This window comes from Pangasianodon hypophthalmus, chromosome 9 (genome assembly GCF_027358585.1).
Source record: "Pangasianodon hypophthalmus isolate fPanHyp1 chromosome 9, fPanHyp1.pri, whole genome shotgun sequence".
NCBI lineage: Eukaryota > Metazoa > Chordata > Actinopteri > Siluriformes > Pangasiidae > Pangasianodon > Pangasianodon hypophthalmus.
Genome location: NC_069718.1, coordinates 7,023,669 through 7,043,109, shown reverse-complemented (window position 1 = coordinate 7,043,109; position 19,441 = coordinate 7,023,669). Strand labels below are relative to the sequence as shown.

Below are 19,441 nucleotides of genomic sequence, written 5' to 3'. Positions count from 1 at the left end.
ATTTTAATCAAATGAATCAAAACGCTGGTCGTTCGATTCAGCTGAACGACTCGATTCAGTTGTGAATCAAATAAATCACTGAATCAAATAAATCAAATGAATTCAGTTGGGAATCAAATAAATTAGACACACTCGAACTGGTTTGTTTGAAGAAGCAATTTTGTCTACATGGAGTAAAATTAAATGAATCACATCTCCTTTTGTATTATTCGGGTTTGATTAAAAGAATCGATTCAATTCAATGAATCAAATGCCGTGCGGTTGAATGCGCTCAGGTTTGAAAGAATCGATTCAGTGAAGTGAGTCGTAACGGACATCACTGAGAGAGGGAGAAGGCGTGGCTTCGGTGGCTGTCACTCACGCGCGCTCTGAGTCGCTCTAGAGCTCGCGCGCGGGGAACCGGCGACGTAACCGCGTGAGATGACCGGAAAGGTGCAGTGACTGAACAACTCCCGTGTTTTTGTTTGTTTTGTTTTTCGGTCGTTCCACCATGTTTCCGGTTTTGTTTGCTTTCTGCGCACTAAATATAAACGATAGGGATTGCGGAATGAGTCGTCCGAGGGAAACATGGTTACATTTTCGCCATGGCAACCGTCGCTAAAGCGTCACGTTCGCCGTAGAGCCGTTACTGAAGGAGCCGTTCCTCTCGCGCTGTAATCTCTCAGGCGGCTTGTTGTTGTTGTTGTTGTTGTTGTTGTTGATTTTAACGCCAGCGCACGCCGTGTAGCAGCTCGTTGCGGAGGTGCGGGGTGAGTATCGACTAATCCCCCTGCAGCCGAGCGGCTCGGAAATGGAGGCGGTTATGGAGAGAGAGTGCAGCGCGCTCGGAGGACTTTTCCAAACAGTCATCACCGACATGAAGGTAACGGAGACCAGAACGCTACCGGCGCTGCCCGTTACCCTGCAGCGCTTTAATCCGCAGCGCGAGCGGGGCGCTGTTTTATTATCAGTCAGCTGTAGGGTCGGGGTTTGATGGACAGATGATGGAGATGCTGATGGGTTGCCTGGCAGCTGCTGTGGCCTTGGGTGTGTGTGTGTGTGTGCGTGTGTGTGTATATATGTTTGTGTGTGTTTGTGTGTGTGTTTGTGAGTCTGTGATTGTGTGTGTGTATACATGTTTATGTGTGTGTTTGTGTTTGTGAGTCTGTGTTTGTGTGTGTGTTTGTGAGTCTGTGTGTGTGTGTGTGTGTATATATGTTTATGTGTGTGTTCGTGTGTGTGTTTGTGAGTCTTTGTTTGTTTGTGTGTATACATGTTTGTGTGTGTGTTTCTGTGTGTGTTTGTGAGTCTGTGTTTGTGTGTGTGTGTGTGTGTATATATGTTTGTGTGTGTTTGTGTTTGTGAGTCTGTGTTTGTGTGTGTGTTTGTGAGTCTGTGTGTGTGTGTGCGTGTGTGTGTGTATATATGTTTATGTGTGTGTTCGTGTGTGTTTCTGTGTGTGTTTGTGAGTCTGTGTTTGTGTGTGTGTATACATGTTTATGTGTGTGTGTGTTTGTGTGTGTGTTTGTGAGTATGTGTGTGTGTGTGTGTGTGTGTATACATGTTTGTGTGTTTGTGTGTGTGTTTGTGAGTCTGTGTGTGTGTGTGTGTGTGTGTGTGTGTATACATGTTTATGTGTGTGTGTGTTTGTGTGTGTGTTTTATGAGTTTGTGTGTGTGTTTGTGAGTCTGTGTGTGTGTGTTTATGTCACAGTGGGGGACCAAGTATAGGAGCATCAGACAGGTATCGTCGGCCCCCAAATAAAAACAAACCAAAAAACATTAATTAGCTGCCTTAATATTTATGTCAGTAGATGTGTGTGTGTGTGTTTGTGTGTGTGAGCGCGCGCGTGTGTGCGTGTGTGTGTGTGTGTGTGTGTGGGCAGAGATTAAATACTCACGTTTGTCACGAGCCCTGAAACACACAAATCTCATTCATGTCAAAGCCACAGTGTTTGATTTACAGCTCCACTGTCAGACTAACGCGTGCTGCAGGTGATCGTTTATACAGCGTTAAATTAACACATACAGTACAACGAGAAACAAACACTTACGCTGTTGACGTGGTGTTTTTATTACAGTGAGGCTTTAACGTCTGCTGTGCTGCCACAAGCACAACCGGACACAAAATATATGTTAATCAAACACTGTGTGTTCAATCAACACTTCAGTACTTACTACAGCGCTATCACTCTGGGCTGAGAGTTAATTCAACACTGCAGGTGTTTATACTAACCTATAGGTGTTTATTCAACACTGCAGGTGTTTACACTAGCCTGTAGGTGTTTATACTACTAGCCTGTAGGTGTTTATACAACACTGCAGGTGTTTACACTAGCCTGTAGGTGTTTATAATACTAGCCTGTAGGTGTTTATTCAACACTGTAGGCGTTTACACTAACCTATAGGTGTTTATACTACCCTGTAAGTGTTTATAATACTACTCTGTAGGTGTTTATTCAACACTGTAGGTGTTCATAATACTACCCTGTAGGTGTTTATTCAACACTGTAGGTGTTTATTCAACACTTCAGTACTTACAACAACGCTATCACTCTGGGCTAAGAGTTAATTCAACACTGCAGGTGTTTATACTAACCTATAGGTGTTTATTCAACACTGTAAGTGCTTATAATACTAGCTTGTAGGTGATTATTCAACACTGTAGGTGTTCATAATACTACTCTGTAGGTGTTTATTCAACACTGTAGGTGTTTATAATACTACGCTGTAGGTGTTTATAGAACACTATAGGTGTGTATTCAACATTGCAAGTGTTTATACAACACTGTAGGTGTTTATTCAACACTGTAGGTGTTTATACTACCCTGTAGGTGTTTATTCAACATTGCAAGTGTTTATACTACCCTGTAGGTGTTTATTCAACACTGTAGGTGTTTATTCAACACTGTAGGTGTTTATACTACCCTGTAGGTGTTTATTCAACACTGTAAGTGTTTATACTACCCTATAGGTGTCTATTCAACACTGTAGGTGTTTATACTACCCTGTAGGTGTTTATTCAACACTGTAAGTGTTTATACTACCCTATAGGTGTCTATTCAACACTGTAGGTGTTTATACTACCCTGGAGGTGTATATTCAACACTGTAAGTGTTTATAATACTAGCCTGTAGGTGTTTATACAACACTGTAGGTGTTTATTCAACACTGTAGGAATGTATTTAATAATTCAAGTGCACATTCAACACTAGGTGCTTATTCTACGGTAGATGTTAATAGAAATTTAGCACTGTAGGTAATATACAGGTGTTTATTTCACACTGCAGTCATTTATTTAATACTGTAGATACACATACAAGACTAGATGTTTATTTGCTCACTAAGTTGTCACCACTGTAGGTGTTTATTTAATACTGCAGGCGCACAGTTAAAACTACAGATTTATTAAAGATTATAGTTTAGTTATAGTTTTATAGATTTAGTTTGCACAGTAGGTGTTAATTTAGAGCTGTAGTTTGATCGTAACCCTGTCGGTGTTTATTGAATACCGCAGATGTACATTCAATACTCTACATATATATCTATATATATTTATCCAGCACTAGGTTTTTATGCAACGTGTTGGTGCTCAGTTCACACAGTAAGTGTTTATTTAGCACAGTCGATCTTACTCTAAGCCTGCAAGTGTTTATTCAACATTATAACTGTCCCCTCGGGATTAAGACTTGATTTAACCTCTATGAATAAGTAAAACAGTGTACAATTTATTTCAATATTGCTCGTGTTAATTTAACAGTGTTAGTTAAACACTGTAGCGATCATAATGCAAGAACAGCGCACACGTGGGCGTGGCAGATGGATTCTCTGCATCCTCAGTGCAAACGGTGACATGGAGGAGAGTGGAGTGATTATAAAAAGAGGCGGCGTTAGAACGAAAAGGTGCGATTAGGTGATATCCAATCAGATCAGCGCCGCTCATTTCTCCATAGTGACCTATTGTGTGTTTTGGTGTTCACGCTGATGTGTGAGCGTCACCATGTGTTTATATCATCCTTGTTTTTATGGTAGCAATACATTAGTCAAATCTGGTGTTGAATGAATCTTTTGAGAAGATCAAGATCAGGAAAATACCGGTTTGACATTGCATCTGTGATGAGAGGTGCAGTAGGTAGTAACTCGAGTGCAATTTTTGGATCAAAACTCCCACTGAACAGGCAGATTTTGTCTGCCACGCCTTTTTTTACACTCCTCCACCCTGTCAGTGTTAAAGCACAAAATGGAAAAAAAAAAATGGCTTATGCTCAGAAAATGAGCAATACACCGGTGTGGATGTTCAGCATGCATTTTCATGTATCTCATTATAGCTTACATTTGATAGATGACACTGTTTCTCTGAGTTGCTGGAGAGAGAGAGCAGCTGTGTGTGTGTGTGTGTGTGTGTGTTCACAAATGCCTGGTAAAGCCCCTGGTAAACTCCAGGCTTGCTGCGTCACTTCTGTTGGCAATGCGCAAATTTACGAATAATAATACTGAACCAATCTGTACTACTGCACTACTGCTCAGTGTTTTGATATTAGTGTAATATAATGATGAATTCTCAATCCCAAAATGCATCAGCAGTCACACATGCATACAGACATTCACCAGTGATGTCATCATCATCATGGTAGCTAGTCAGGGTCACGGTGGATCCTGGGCGTGAGACGGAACCCTGGATGAGACGCCGTACACATATTCAAACACTCGTTCACACAATGCTTCTGTTTTTGTTTCTGTTTCTGTGAGGAGACGTTTATTTAACGTTTATGGAAGGAGTCTCCCGTGTCAGCACTTTGTTTTCCAACATGGAAAGGTTTACGCTTTCCAGTTTCTTGGTAAAATGCCAAGCTGCGTTTTTTTTTTGTTTTTTTGTCGCATTAACTTCAAGATACAGTGAAAAAAAAAGAGTCTGGTGAGGGAATAGCCGTTTATACCCGTTATAAAGTAAGTGATAACAGGAACTAACTTGTCTGGTGGATATTCGACAACATTAAAACGTAACTATAAGCGCTTACGAAGCACAAACTGTCGTTTATTAGTACGTGGTGGTGATAACCCGTCATGGATTATTATTTTCCTCTAACAGCATGGTTCGACGTGTTTTACCCCTTGCATAACACATTTTTATTGTTGCATATATAAACAGTGATGTGTAAGCAATGAAAACCTGTTTTTATAGTCAGAAGATGTAGAAATGTGAGCTTTTTCTTCTTTTTTATTTTTACAGTTTTCAAAGATATACATTTTGCCACTGCAACAGTGGAAAATAGAGCTTTTCTTTATTAAACATTTAAAAAATCTTTATTTTCAACCAAGATGATCGATGTAACCGTTGTAAATCAAAAGAGTAGATACACTTCTAAACATCGAAAGCTTTCCATAAAGCCACTCTGTCCTGGAGAGAAACTGAGTTTGACACAAGAGCTGTAGAGGTTTAGATCATCTGCGCTTTGTCTCACTGCTGCTTCAGCACTAATCCCGTTCACCCTGATCACCCCCGTCTCTGTGTTCAGCTCTCTGCTGGCAGTCACGCTGCCCGTGTCTGTTCATGCTGTAATCTGTGTGTTTAACCTGAAGGAGCAAGACACATGTGCCGGATCAGTTACTGCAGTTTTCAACATGCACGGTGTTTATGATGGTTTTATTTTATTACCCCGCCCTCCCCCTTGTGGGATGAACCTGCTTAGGTAGGCAGCGGCTTTGGCTCGCATTTTGCACACTCCTGTGCTCGGCTGTCCAATTTGGAAGCAGTATGAGGTTCACTGAAAGCAACATCTCGCTAATTTAGAAATGGATGCTAAAGACATTTAACATTGTCAGACGCCTAGAGTGAGCTAATTGTAGTAATGGCTACACTGAGTCTTCACGTCTCAATTGTCTTTGCAAGTACGAGGTGACAAAGCAGCAAGAAAAGCTACCAGAATTTCCATTTCCACGTGCACACGTCGTTTCAAGTCAATTTAATTTGCATTCGGTAAAAATTCCAAAAATCAGCACCCGAAAGACGCCAAAGCATTTTGGTACTCCTGAGTACTGAAAAAGTCTTTTAAAAAACTATTATCGTTACTTTGGATAACAATAATATCATAAAGGATTATTAGTAGTATTTTGTGAATCACCTTCTTTCAGGTGATACGATACACATTGATATGTAATATAAGATACGTTACAAAAACACTAGATATAAACAAGCAGCAATTCAACTTACTACTGATTCGATTCAATTCAGGACTGATGCAGATATGATTCGATTCAGGACTGATACCTAAATGCTTCAGGCATGATTCAATTCAGTTCAACTTAGTTTTTCCACCACAGGAAAGTCCTCACAACAGAAGTTAGTGCTTTTCGGTTTCTTTGTAACAAATTCTTTTGAGAAATAAATTGCTAGTGAGTGATCGACTGTTTCTAGCTGCTGTAACATAAGTGATACCAGGAGCTAAATGCTTCACAGACATTCCACAGCATTAAATGTAACAATAAACTCTTAAACAACATTATCAGGTTAGAACCGTTTTCCTTTATGATTCAAAGCAGATCTTGGCTCGTAAATCGATGCGGCCAGATCAAAAACTGTTTTCCTGATTCAAGTTGTTTTTTTCTTTACGCTCCTAGATATTAGAACTAGAGTCACAGAAATGTCACAGAGGACTTTGTAAAAGTAGGTGAGAACTTTTCATGGCGCAATAAAAGCCTTTACCTAGTAGTGGCAAAGTCGGTTAATATGACAAACCTGATGAAACATCGGATTAAACATGTTTTCGACTGTGTGAACAGCACTGCTTTGTCACTGCTGGAGACTGAAGAAATTAGGAATGTTTTGACTTCACGTTGTATGTGAAGAAACCACGCCTTGTGACTAAGAATGCAGTGATGCCATTTTTCTCAGTCTGGGTCTGAATATATGTTTTTTTGGTACTCGTTGATACAGAAATGACCGACTTGCTTAGTATTAATCAGATAGGGGCCCTGGGAAACATGTTGTTTAGCTCTTTCTATTTTTCCCCAGTTTATATAGTGGCCATGAAAAGCAATAGACTACTAGTCTACTAGACTGTTTATAACTTTAACTAGCAGCCTTTAAATGAAATGTATTAGTTAGCTACATTGGTGTTGCAGTGGAGAAGAGCAAGGTTTTGCTTGACTTCAGAAAAATGCTTCTATAAAGCTGTACGTAAACTAGGTTTTTGTTTTCGTTGCATCAGAATCTTTTGTTATGAATAACTGATGACAGCTCAATATCAAGAACAACATTCTGGGTAAGAGCTGCTATTTTCACTCACTTAGCTTAGACTGTGGACATTTTATCTCGCCTTATCTTTAGCAACTCCTGGTGCTGAGTTTTACGTTTATAATGTTTTATCGGGTTAGGTGTAATTGTAGGACGATGCTGGAGTTTCTGCTCTTGATATTTCCACAGAGCACAGTTTCAGCCTGCTTTGCTTTGATTGGCATCATTAATCATGAAATATGTCCAGATCACTGTCATTGTTCATTAGCGCAGCAACATACACTAGGATTACACCACACTTTATCACATGGGGTCAGATGTTGGTATCAGTTGGTGCAGTTTTTAAGGATGAATACGAGTAAGTGAGCACAGTATTGGTATTGATGCATCCCTGCTTGTGACTATTCATTTGTACTGTTAAATTGTTCTAAAATCTTCAAACTTTACCAAATACTATATGGTACTTTAGGCTCTTTCGATTTATTAAACCTGATTATGAGTAAGGCGACACGCCCCGATGAGACGCAGTTTGTAGCGTTGACGCCTCACAGCTTCGGTGTCCTGAGCTCGGGTTACTGTCTGTGTGGAGTTCCTCATGTTCTCCCCGTGTCTATAGGGGCTTCCTCCGGGTTCTCTGGTTTCCTCCCACTGTCCAGAAACACACCTGTAGGTGGATTGGTGACTGTAAAATTGCTTGTAGTTGTGAATGAATGTGTGAGTGTGTGTGCATGGAGATGGACTGGTATCTCATCCGGGGCGTGTCCTCTCTGAGGCTGCTGAAGATGAATGAATGAATGAACGAGTGTATGAATGTTTCGGTATACAGTATTAATCACTGTAGCCTGGTAGTGACAGAGAGAAAGAGAGAGAGAGAGATTTAGAAAAAGAGAGAACGGGGTGTTGAGACATGTCTTTTGTGGCGAATGACAAGCTTTGAAGCACATGGCCCAGAGCAATGGTGCGTGCGTGTGTGTGTGTATGTGTGTGTGTGTGTGTGTGTGTGTGTGGGCTTTATCATGATGACACCATGATAAAAAAGTGAAAGTGGTTAAGGTGGCTATATGTTAACGTAAGCTAAATGAAAGACACCTGTCTAACTGCCACACACCTACAAACCGCTAATACATGAAGGAAAGCCATCAGTGACGTAATAATTTATTACATGAAATTATATTTACAGATATTTTGATATTTAAAACGGATGTTAGGCGCTCGTGTGTGAGCCGGCATGTGTAGGGACAGGAATGTAAAAGAGCTGGGGGCTGGGGGTTGATCCAGTGTGCTCTGTGGTCTGCAATTTGCCTGTGTGTGTGTGTGTGTGTGTGTGTGTGTGTGTTGGCAGGGAAGACTGCAGCGTCATGGCTCTGGTTCTGCAGCCTCTCACGTTGTCAAGGCAACAGATGTTGCCTCCGGTTATCAAACTCTGAAAGAGGCAGGGATGAGGCGCGGAGACATCACACACACCCACACACACACACACACACACACACACACACACACAGTTAAATGTTCTTTATGCTATGCACCATCTCTTCTTTGACATGCACCTGCTCTGTGAACATCACATTCATCACTGTATAATCACACTAATAGGCTGTAATTGAATTTCTGTGATGTAAGTCTCTGATGAAGTGTCGAGACAGGAAACAGAATTATCATAGGGAAAGGATTAAATGTATACTAAATGTGAAAAATGTATATTAAACGTGATTTTATTTTCGCAGACCCTATCCCAGGTCTCTGACATTGGACCTTATTTATCAAGCTGGATATGAACAGATTTATTCATGTGCATTTACACAAGGAATGTGGTGTTCATAAAAATTAGTTAGTTTAGAAAAACATTTGTATTTTACATGAGCTTCTGAGATTGTATATGTGTATTTTGTGTATTATTTTGTGTATTTCATGCAGCTTCGCCTCTGCCTACGTAGAGGAGGAATACTCACGGCAGCCATTTTGTGGGTCGTTCCAGAAACTTCTAAACCCTTCTAAACAGTCATTACTAAAAGGAGCGAGTGAGGGCCAGTTTCAGCACTAAGCACACTAATGTATTATACACGGTTCAGTTTTGTAAATTATCCCACTTTCATTTCAAGAATGCAGTGAAATCTGTCATTTTAAATCTCACACACAGTAGAGTTGATCCCAAAGCCCCGCCCCAACGACAGAGCCAGAGATGAGCTCGACTGAATGGGGGATGAGTATACGGACACTGTGATTAGTGTCACTGATGATAAGGAAACGTCCAACGTTCTTCAATTTGTTCTGCATGTTCATCTCCGTAGTGAGGTCTTGAGTAGCTTTCGAACAGTATTAGCCTATAATTTTACGTATAAATATTTTATACGTATCTTAGTATTTGCTCACAACCGAGCTAGTGCTTCTGTGTATGTTTACGGTTTTCCTGGATCGTGTTTACAGCAATTACACGCTTTTATTTCAACACCTTCAGCTGGATAGATTTGACTAATGGTGTGTGTGTGTGTGTGTGTGTGTGTGTGGAAAGAATTCTGTGGGAGATGTCGTTATGAGACCTGTAAGAAAAATACGTAATAACAAAATTTTAAAAATAAAAAAAAATTTCAATAGAATCAATAGAGATGTAAAATTCAAGAAAAAAATACATGAAAAATTCAGAAGCAGAATAAAAAAAGAGAAGCATAACAAATAAAAAAAAATATGAAAAATTATTTAAAAATGAGTACTTAATTTATTAATATTAAAATGAATAAAATGGCTCTTATTGCCGGGAAAAACCCGTTCAGCTCCTCGATTCAGCTTGCAGCTCAGCAGTGAGACAGAGAGAGCGACAAAGAGAGAGAGAGAGAGAGAGGTGGAGGATGAAAGGTAAGGCGAAGGTAAACAGCAAAGCAGGAGGAGATAATGAGAGAGATTAGGAGAGGTAAAGGGCGAGAGGATAATGAGAGAGAGATGGTTATTGTGAGTGAATTGTATGTGTGGGGTATTTTGAAGTCTCTAAGGAGATGAGTGCATAAAGAAATCATTTCTTTTTCTCTCCTGTTGCAGGGCAGCTACCCGGTGTGGGAGGATTTTATCAGCAAGGCTGGAAAGTTGCAGGCGCAGCTCAGGTGAGGTTTCACAGCACACACTGGAGACACGTTTCACTTCATCACAGCACACTTTACAGTAACACACACTTTACACTTTACACTTTACACTTCACACTTTACACTTTACAGTAACACCATTTCGTTCTAAATTATAACCTCACATTTAGAGTAGAAATCCTGTCCACCATCTTCTTTATCAGCTCTGTGTGTGAGAATGCCATGTGTAAGTGTGTATATGTACACACACACACACACACACACGTGTTAGTGTAAATGCAGCTCTGCCACGCCGCTCTGTGTGAACTGTCAGCACACTGATGGGGCAGCTGCGGTCTCAGAGAGCTCACGTATCACACTCATCGTCTCGTCTTTCACCAGTTAGATCAGTTCTCGTGTCAGCTGGGAATGTGTTAACCAGCGCACTGAACATTACTGAACATAAGAATCGTGTGGAGTGGGTGTGTGTTTAAACAGGCATCCCACCTAAATGTTCATCTCCACCAAAAGAACAGTGCTGTCGAAACACGTCGAGGATTCTTTTATACTCACACACACAGACCACACAGCAGCCACGAGTACTACGTGCTTACGCGTTTTCTCTTTATTTACACACAACACGCCGGGTTAATAGTTCTAATGTGTTACACTTTGTTCCCTCACCTCATGCAACGAGCAAGTTAAAGCGTGTTATTCCATATACAGACTTAAAGACACACCCACACTGCCATCTACGGCGATCAAGCCACTCAGCGTAGCCCTTGTTTCCATATATGGACACAAAACCATTCCCACATTTTCCTCTATGGCCTTCAAGACACGCCCTCTCTATAATATATGAACTCAAAGACACACCTTTTGTGGTCTGTGATCCTTGAAAGACTCTGTTGTTCCCTTCGATCACATAGTAGATAAGGAATAAATCATCGTGGGCATGCTGTTATAGAAAAATAATCAACAACGGTTTGGTGTGATAAGGGATAAGTGATAAGTTACTGTTACCACCCCCCATAACAGCACATCCCGAAGTTCACAGCGATTTGTCAATGATTGCACAAAAACCAGCACATGATAGTTTTATCCATTTATAGTTACGTTTAATGTTGTGGAACATCCACAAACCAAGTTTCTGTCATCACTTGAGTTATAGCAGCTATAAACACTCCTTCCTTCACCAGGCTCTCTTCTTCCTCTTTCGAATCAGCTTATTATGTTACCAAGAATCTGGAAAGCACCGGAAAGCTCTGAAGACTTTCCCATGGCGGAAAACATGTTCCAGCTAAAGTTTCAGCTTTACCTCTGACTGTTACAAAGCGCTGACGCTCGAGAAACATGAAACATAAATAAACATTAAATACATTTTCTCCTCATAGAAAGCTTCGCCATATCAAGAATGATATGTTTTTCTTATTAAATAGCTACAGGGTTTTAATCTATTTATTATTAGGTTTAGATAATGATCCTTAGATTATTAGATTTAGATTATAGATTATTAACGTATTAGAAGGGCTGGATTACTGTATATAAACACGCACTACTGCTAACTATTGTTGAAATGTAGTGGTTTATATTGAAATGAGGTTTGTATTTGTTTAAAATGTCCAGTGGTAAGATATTTAAAATGTTTGTAGAGGGAAATTGTATTCAGAAGTAAAACAGAAGTGTGCGGTGTGCGTTCTCAGGGCCACGGTTGTGGCAGTCGCTGCTTTCCTCGATGCCTTTCAGAAGGTCGCGGACTTGGCCACAGGCAGCAGAGGTAATAAACCTCACACACGCACGCACACACCTGGACTCACTGATCTTAACACGTGTTATCCTGCTCCTTTTCCTCTCCTGTCTCTGCTTCACTGACAGGTCATGGACTCGGATGAACTGCTCAAATGTACACAGTTTCCACTTACGCTAAATGAAGTCGATGAGTTAAGACATGTTCAGAGTCTGAAGTGCGCTCCTTTAGTTTTACGCTCGAGCTACAAGCTTTGTGTTCTGAGCAAACAGCATGCCTCACACTCAGTTTGTACATAAACTGTTAAATAAATCAGTGTTTAAAAGAAATAAATATACTATATTATTATCTGAATCACTTCTAATACACAAATTCACCTTCACACCTCCTGAAGCCAAAATTATTTAGTGTCAAGATGGAGATATGACTGTTTTCAGCTCTGCTTTTTTTTACCACGATGATCTTTTTTACATAAATCATTTATTTGATTCATTTATTTTCACCTGATCTTTTTTACCTAATTCATTTATTTGATTCATTTATTTTGACCTGATTTTTTTACACATTTAATTTATTTGACTCATTTATTTTCACATGTGATTTTTTGCATGATTCATTTATTTGATTTATTTATTTTCATTTTATTTTCGCATGTGATTTTTCTACGTGATTAATTTATTTTCGCATGGTTTTAAACATGATTCATTTATTTTCATTTTCTTTATTTCATCACAGGATTCATTTTCACATGAGATTATTTTTTACACATGATTTGTTTACTTTCACAGTTTTATTTGGTTTTATTTATCACATATTATTTACATGATGTCACACATACTAGGATTCAGACGCACGTGTTCCCACATGAAATTTACGTGATTGTCTCATAACTGTCAGCAAAGGTGATTGGAAGTGTGTGATTAGACATGCAGGTTGGACAGTACTAAACTGCAAGCTATAAGCTTCCTCTTCTTGTTAGCTACGTTGGCGTCGTAGCACCAATTAAAAACTCATGTATCGAACTTAAAGGTGCAGTAGTCGATTTTTTTATGCCTTAATTGCATGTATAACCTGGAAGATATGTAGAACATGCTTAAAAAAACACAAAACAACGGGTTTAGTTGTGGCCTTAGCAAAAGTTTATTAAGTCACTGATAAAACCCATTTGGAAAACTGACTTCCAGTCCGAAATGCTTGTTTGTGGTTGGATACGTTTCCTGTCAGTCATTTTAGAGACACTATATGTGCCATCTAAGATCCTGGTCGAACCCACGTAATGGTTAGAGACCTAATGTTGAAAAAAAAAAAAAAATCTTACCTAGTGCACTTTTAACACGCTTCAGTTGATTGACTACATTGTGGGTAAAAGGGAACATTTCATTTTTGGCTGAGATGTTCTTTTAAACCAATGTCATTGTATAGAACAGGACACTGTGTGTGTGTGTGTGTGTGTCTGTGCATGTGTGAGAGTTATTTTAAACTAAAATGTGCAAATGAAGTGTGGAGAACTCTTTTGCAAGTGAGGTGTGGCTATGAAGCACAGCTACCACACTGACAAGTCCAAATCACAAGCAAGGAGATACAGAAGAAAGCTCCACGGCCATTTTACTCACTGCTCTGTGTGTGTGTGTGTGTGTGTGTGTGTGTGTGTGTGTGTGTGCGTGCGTGCTTTACAGACGTTGCCAGGCTGTCTCCTTCTGTGAATGTCTGAATGCTGCTCTTATTCATTCTTAATCCATTCTCCATTTATTTCTGTGTATTCAGTGTATTGAGTGTGTGTTAGTGCTCTTTCTCTCTGTCTCTCTCTCTCTTTGTGTCTCTCTCTCTTTCTCTCTCTCTCTTTCTCTCTGCATGCATGCTGTTAATTAGTGATGAGGAGCCTGAAACCAGAGCTCGTTAGTGTAAATCAAACAGCATCATTTAACAGGATGGGACCAGTAAAGAACAACAGAGCCACCATCTGCCCAGCTGAGTCGCGTGTGCGTGAGCTGCCGAGCTCGCTGACGGACATGAAGGCTGTGTCTCAAATCATTCACTGCCAGGGGCGTAGCCAGCCCTTTTACGGTGTGGTGGCCAGGGTAGACCTGATGACTCCGCTGGTGTAGAAATCTAGGGTGGGGCAAAATACTGAGCCCCATCCATAGAAAATGACATAATAGCAAGCTACAAAAAAATTCATACTTAACATAACATTAGGTTACATAGTCTGAAGTACACTAGCTTTATGAATTCAATTCAATATCATGTAAAGTTTGCTCACTTTGTGTTTGCTCACCTGTTTGTGGGGGTAATTCTCTTCATTAGGAATCTAAATATACACTATATGGGCCAAATGTTTGTGGGCATCTGACCATCACACCCATATGTGTTCCTTCCCCAAACTGTTGCCATAAAGTTGGAAGCACACAGTTGTATACCTCACTAAAGCTCCTGTAGCTGAATGAACACAAATCCCCACAGCCATGATCCAAAATGTAGTGGAAAGCCTTCCCAGAAGAGTGGAGCTTATTATACAAGCAAAGGGAGAATAAATCTGAAACAGGATTTTCAGCAAGCACATGTGAGTGTGATGGTCAGCTGTCCACATACTTTTGGCCATATAGTGTACATCTGTGTAATCAACATCTGTATTTCTGTAAAGCTGCTTTGTGACTATTGTTAAAACTAGATATACTAATAAAACTGAGTGGAAGTTAATTCTGTGTGAGCTAGCTAAACTAGCTAAACATTAGACATTGTTGGACACCGATTAAATGAACTTTCATATTTCCCAGTTTCCCAGAGGTGTTGTAGTGAGGTTTTCTTTATTAATATTTAAACTAGCATCGAATGGCATGCTGCACTGACTAATAATAATAATAATAATAATAATAATAATAGTACCCCTTAGTGTTCACTACACACAGTAGGCTTAGTCCATACACTTGTGTACTTGACTACTGAGTATGAGAGTTATGGATGTGGAGTGTCCACATGAATTTTTAAAATTCAAGACATCGTAAACTTTACATATCACTATAGAGAGTTCTAAACAGTTTATTCCTTCATTCATCTTCAGTAACGGTTTTACACTGGTCAGGGTGGCTGTGGATCCGGAGTCTATCCTGGGATCCGTGAGGTGGGAATACACCCTGGATGGGATCCCAGTTCATCACGGAGCACCATGCACACACACACACACGCACACACACACACACACACACACACACACACTTCTACATTAAGGACAATTTAGCGTAGCCAGTCTGTTTTTGGGAGGAAACTGGAGGAAACCCATGCAGACACGGGAAGGAAGCGTAAAACTGTGACAGGAAATTCAATTCAGTTTTAAAAACAGACATTGTCACAAAGCTTTACGGTATTTTCCTTTTACAGAAATCCAGATGTAGACTTGGATGAAATGGTTACTTGCCAATCCCAAGTGGGCGGGGCTAATCTTGTGTACAGTGTTTGTAAGCTTCACAGTCACCAAGCACAAGATTGATCCCTCGCTTGTCCCTCCAACACAGATTTTATAGAAAACTTTGAACTCATTCACGATTGGTCTCTGTACTACAGTACATAGCAGACTGGGAGCCTCAGACATGGTCATGTCAATCATTCATGCTCATTAGAATACTAGGCCACGCCCAGGCAGTGCTCAGATCTGTCTGTTTAATTTTATCACATTTCTATGCTATTTCTATTAGCCAGCCAAGACTTTTTTTCGTGAAAATAAAATACTGCATGCTAATGTTGAAATTTATTTAGAAGATGAATTCAGTCATGAGATAAAGTGACTGTCGTCAGCAAAACCTGAACTAAAGGCTCAGGTGAAGTTGCACGGCTGATCCTGCTCTTTTTTTAACAAGGTCATTTCACACAGGACTGTGAATGTAGCGTAGAGCTATGCTGGGTATGATTAGACCTCGCGCATGTGTGCATTCCGTATATATGACTGTTAAGTGTGTGTGTGTGAGTGTGTGTATATACTGTACGTGTGTGTGTGTAGGTGCGTGTGTGGGTGTTGGATTTCTCGCTTATGTTATTTATAGAGAGAATGTGAGATACTTCGTACTGTCTGACCTGTATGCAGGAGGAAGGCCCCTCTACACACACACACATAGCCTGCATTTCTGAGCTGCCAGGGATGAGCTGTGTGTGTGTGCGTGTGTGTGTCTGTGTCTCGGTCCCTCAACTGTCCTCCCGAAAGGTCAGTGCACAGCGTGAACCACGTTAGTGCCTCCTAGCGTCGGTTTGTGTGTGTGTGTGTGTGTGTGTGTGCGTGTGTGTGTGTGAGTGAACGTCACGACTCCAAAGAATGTGCATCACCTACTTCAGATGCCATCAGGCTTCCAAACAAACTCTGAAGGCAGAGTGTGAGCACAGGAAGGCTGACAATCCTAACACACACACACACACACACACACACACACACACAGACACACACACACGGGAATGTCACGTGCTGACATTAAACACACACTCAGCAATTAATGTTGCACTTGAGGGAATTGTTCCCACTGAACTACAGGCTGCTTCCAGAGAAAGAGTGGGTGGTGTGTGTGTGTGTGTGTGTGTGTGTGTGTGTGTGTGTGTGATGGAGAAGGGAGGTGCTGCTGCATTGCAGTGATCCACACAGGCCCAGTGTCACTGTTATTAATACACAGAGAGAGGCAGTGAGAGAGAGAGGGAGAGAGACAGGGAGAGAGAAAGAGAGAGAGAGAGAAGGAGAGACAGTGAGACAGAGAGGGACAGAGAGAGAGAGAGAAGGAGAGACAGTGAGACAGAGAGGGACAGAGAGAGAGAGAGAGAGAAGGAGAGACAGAGAGAGAGAGAAGGAACGACAGAGAGAGAGAGAGAGAGAGAGAGAGAAGGAACGACAGAGAGAAAGAGAGAGAGAGAGAGAGAGAGAGAGAAGGAGAGACAGTGAGACAGAGAGGGACAGAGAGAGAGAGAGAGAGAAGGAGAGACAGTGAGACAGAGAGGGACAGAGAGAGAGAGAGAAGGAGAGACAGTGAGACAGAGAGGGACAGAGAGAGAGAGAGAAGGAGAGACAGTGAGACAGAGAGGGACAGAGAGAGAGAGAGAGAGAGAGAGAGGAGAGACAGAGAGAGAGAGACAGGCAGACAGACAGACAGGCTGACTAGTCTCTTGTATAGACTGAAGCAGTATTTATAGATTAGGGGTCAGAAGAGCAGTGAGGTGTCTCTGGAAATCCTCTCTCTCTCTCTCTCTCTCTCTCTCTCTCTCTCTCACTCCCTCACTTGTCTTTCTGTTACAAAGTGTGAAAAAAGAATAGATAGATAGCGGCAGTTCCATAAGTATTCGCACCCTTGGTAAAGATGGGTAAAAAAGGTTATTTGCTTAGGTTATTTGTAGTTCATTTGCTTAATGTCACACTAATAATATTAGAAGAGTCTCACCTTTAATTTAAGTAAATGTAATTCTAGACAAAATAGTGCTTATTAAAAATATCTAATTTTTTTTTTTAAATCTACATATAAAAGTGCCTGTTTGAGAGGGATTTTAGTTTCTCTGTCCTCTTGACTGTAACTGTGGATATTTTAATATTTGGATGTTAGCAGGCTTGTGCAATATTGACTTTTCCTTGCTATTTAACGTTTTTTTGTTTGTTTGTTTGTTTGTTTTTTAATCACTATTATTGATTTAAATGTCCAGAAGCAGAGTAGGGGAGGGTATAGTAATATTACCAGCTGTGCAGTCAGGAACTGCTTGCTGGCAGTGGCAATCGCAGGAATTCAGTTGGACAGTGGATTTTTAGGTGATTCTGCAGTAATACACATTAAACAGTTAAAAAAATAACAGTAAAGTTTTTGATATAATTCTGTTCAAATTTTAAATTTGGTTGTCTAATGTCCACATGGCTGACATTTTCTCTGTTGATTTTCTGCTTCTTGAAGTGTTTGACATGTCTGAGCGCTGACCGTTGCAGGAGAGCAAAAAAAAAAAAAAAAGATTTATTTAATTGCTTTCTAATTTTCATCACCATTAACGTGATTTATAAAGTGTTAGATTTTTCACTATTTTATAATCCTGTTTAATCATTTTAGGTGAGAATTGTCATTCAAACAAAAACTGAAAGAGAAGTTTTTGACCATTTTTTGGCCAGAAACTTTTGGTAACCTCGCTAATAAATATAGTTAACTGATATTAAATATAGGGTGTCCAAAAAGACAAGAATCAATAAGAGTAAGACTACATATACTTAATTTTGTATTTATTATTTACAACATATGCTTTACAGATTTTCTCAACCACTGTATCATGTTTTTGCGGCTTTTGCTCAACATATTCCCACTGGTTCCTGGCTTTTCGAAACACCCTGCATATACAGGTCTAATGTTAGCTGAGACGAACATGCACTGATAGATTTTATTTCAGATTCACCATTTTACCGTGACAGAAAGCGAGAGGGCCCCAGTTGAGATCATGTGGGACTGGGGGAAGGGGGCGGGGCTTTCAGGCGGCATCAGTTTATATTGGCGAGTTCAAAACACCTGCTCAGATCATTCCAGATTCAAATATCAGTTGGCACATCTCCCGTTTTATCGAGGAGAAAAAGAAGACTGCTCTTTTGGCGTATTTTTGAGTGATAACTGGTACTAGTGTATTCTGATGTTAAATTCCGAAGCTCCTACACAAAACATGTAAAAAGGTTGGCAGGTCTGGTAATATACTATACTATACTATACCATAATATAAAATAATATAATATAATATAATATAATATAATCTGCCACCGGATATCGTGGCAGTGTAGAGAATATTAAAGTGTTATATGGCACAAGCCAGCGTGTTGGTTGAGTGTGTGCCTTTCTGAGTGTGTAATGAAGTGACTGACTGAGTGTAATGGAAATGTAAATAAGAGAACATGCTGTTAAGAATATCTGTGCATGTGCAAGAACAAAAAAACTGTACATTTCAACAAAAATACCAAAAAGGAAACAATCGAACCTTTGGCCTGACGCCAAAGGTGTGTGTGAATAGCAGTGTGTCCTTCTCCGGAGATGACCTGGAATTTCTCATCTTTACTTCTCTCTTTCACACACTCTCTCTCTCCCTCTCTCTCTCTCTTTCTCTCTCTTTCTCATGCTGAGAGGAACAGAAGGGAGAGGAAAGTCTCACACACCTTGATCCGGCACAGCCATCTGCGATCTGCTCACGCACACACACACACATACTTGTGTACACACACATACTTGTGTACACACACATACGCAGTCACATTAGGTTTCACTGTTTCAGTGTTTCACACTCTTACACTGTGGTGTTGATGCCCAGTTGATTGTGTGTGTGTGTGTGTCGTGCACAGCAGTTTGCTCAATCTGCATGTCCTGTGAACTCACTTTACATGTGACATATGAAGCACTGCACACACTGTTTTCACAGCAAGTTTGAACTGTAAATAAGTAAACTCCATTCATCGCTC

At 40.4% G+C, this 19,441-nt stretch overlaps 1 protein-coding gene across 6 annotated transcripts in view; it reads left to right on the top strand.

Moving 5' to 3' along the window:
* Positions 1-341: 341 nt before the first annotated feature.
* Positions 342-19,441, top strand: part of LOC113547142 (MTSS I-BAR domain containing 1) — a 39,252-nt gene continuing 20,152 nt past the window's right edge. For 3 of the 6 annotated variants that reach the window (XR_008302286.1, XM_053236837.1, XM_034307598.2), the window contains exons 1-3: positions 342-862; positions 10,243-10,304; positions 11,966-12,039. Coding sequence is in view for 5 of the 6 variants with exons in the window: in XM_053236837.1 (XP_053092812.1) it covers positions 791-862; positions 10,243-10,304; positions 11,966-12,039 (208 nt within the window). In the remaining variant the exon portion in view is untranslated. The remainder of the gene's footprint in view (positions 863-10,242; positions 10,305-11,965; positions 12,040-19,441) is intronic. The other 3 variants (XM_034307600.2, XM_034307601.2, XM_034307599.2) reach the window with 3 other exon arrangements.